Source organism: Nannospalax galili, unplaced genomic scaffold (assembly GCF_000622305.1).
Source record: "Nannospalax galili isolate Female #2095 unplaced genomic scaffold, S.galili_v1.0 scaffold206, whole genome shotgun sequence".
Taxonomy (NCBI): Eukaryota; Metazoa; Chordata; class Mammalia; order Rodentia; family Spalacidae; genus Nannospalax; species Nannospalax galili.
Window position 1 is genome coordinate 4,826,015 of NW_008358101.1, and position 914 is coordinate 4,826,928.

Genomic DNA, 914 nt, shown 5'->3' on the forward strand with positions numbered 1-914 from the left:
AGTCAAGATTATGTTGTTATTAATGTACTTGATACTTCTGTATGTGAAATCAATGTTGTGGTAATACACTGTTATCAGTGCTGCATCGCCTCTATTCTGACAGTTCTTTCAATGTGATATGGCTTTTTGTCAATGTCTTCAGAGGACCCCATCTAAACCGTAGCAAACTTGTTCAAATAATAATGCGGGGTCAAAGATCGCCCAGCAGTTAAGAGTACTTGCTCCTGAAGAGGACCCAAGTCAGGTTCCCAGGACCCACATGAGGTGGGGTTTACAATTGTATGAAACTCCAGTTCCAGGTGATCCAACACATTCTTCTGGTCTCCAGGGGCACCTGCATGCGCATGGTGCACATACAGAGAAGTCGGCACACACACATATACATAAAATAGAAGTAAACAAAATTCAAGTTTTAGTTTATCAGTTCGTAAGCTGAACTATTTAATAGAAAATGCAGTATGGCTTCTAACAGCTGGCATAGAGAGCAGTCATGAAGAAGCAATGTGGGTTCCCTTGGGATACTCACATTAGCATTGGCCATCATTGTATGATTCCTAATGAAACCAACCAAAACCCACTGATGAGTTTCCAACTCTCAGGAACAACATTGCCTAACAAACATGTTTTGATGCTCTGTTAAATGTGAATTTGACTTGAAATTCTATTCTGAATATATGTCAATTTTAATTTGATCAGTTTGATTGCAGTAACAATTAAAGCAAGACTAGCTGACAATATCATTTCTTTTTCAATAGTGGCTAGTATTCAGAAGCTTCCTGCAGCTTCCGTTCTAACAGACATCAACTTCCCAATGAAAGGACGGAAGGGAATGGTGGACTGGGCAAGAAATTCAGAAGATAGGGTAGTTATTCCAAAAAGCATTTTTACTCCTGTATCATCAAAAGGTAAATATG

At 39.1% G+C, this 914-nt stretch overlaps 1 protein-coding gene across 1 annotated transcript in view; it reads left to right on the top strand.

Annotated features, from left to right (window-relative positions):
• Positions 1-914, top strand: part of Adgrb3 (adhesion G protein-coupled receptor B3) — a gene marked incomplete in the record, with an annotated part of 857,756 nt that overhangs the window by 441,559 nt on the left and 415,283 nt on the right. Inside the window, 1 exon segment of the mRNA XM_008856279.3 lies at positions 756-905. Coding sequence (XP_008854501.1) covers positions 756-905 — 150 coding nt within the window.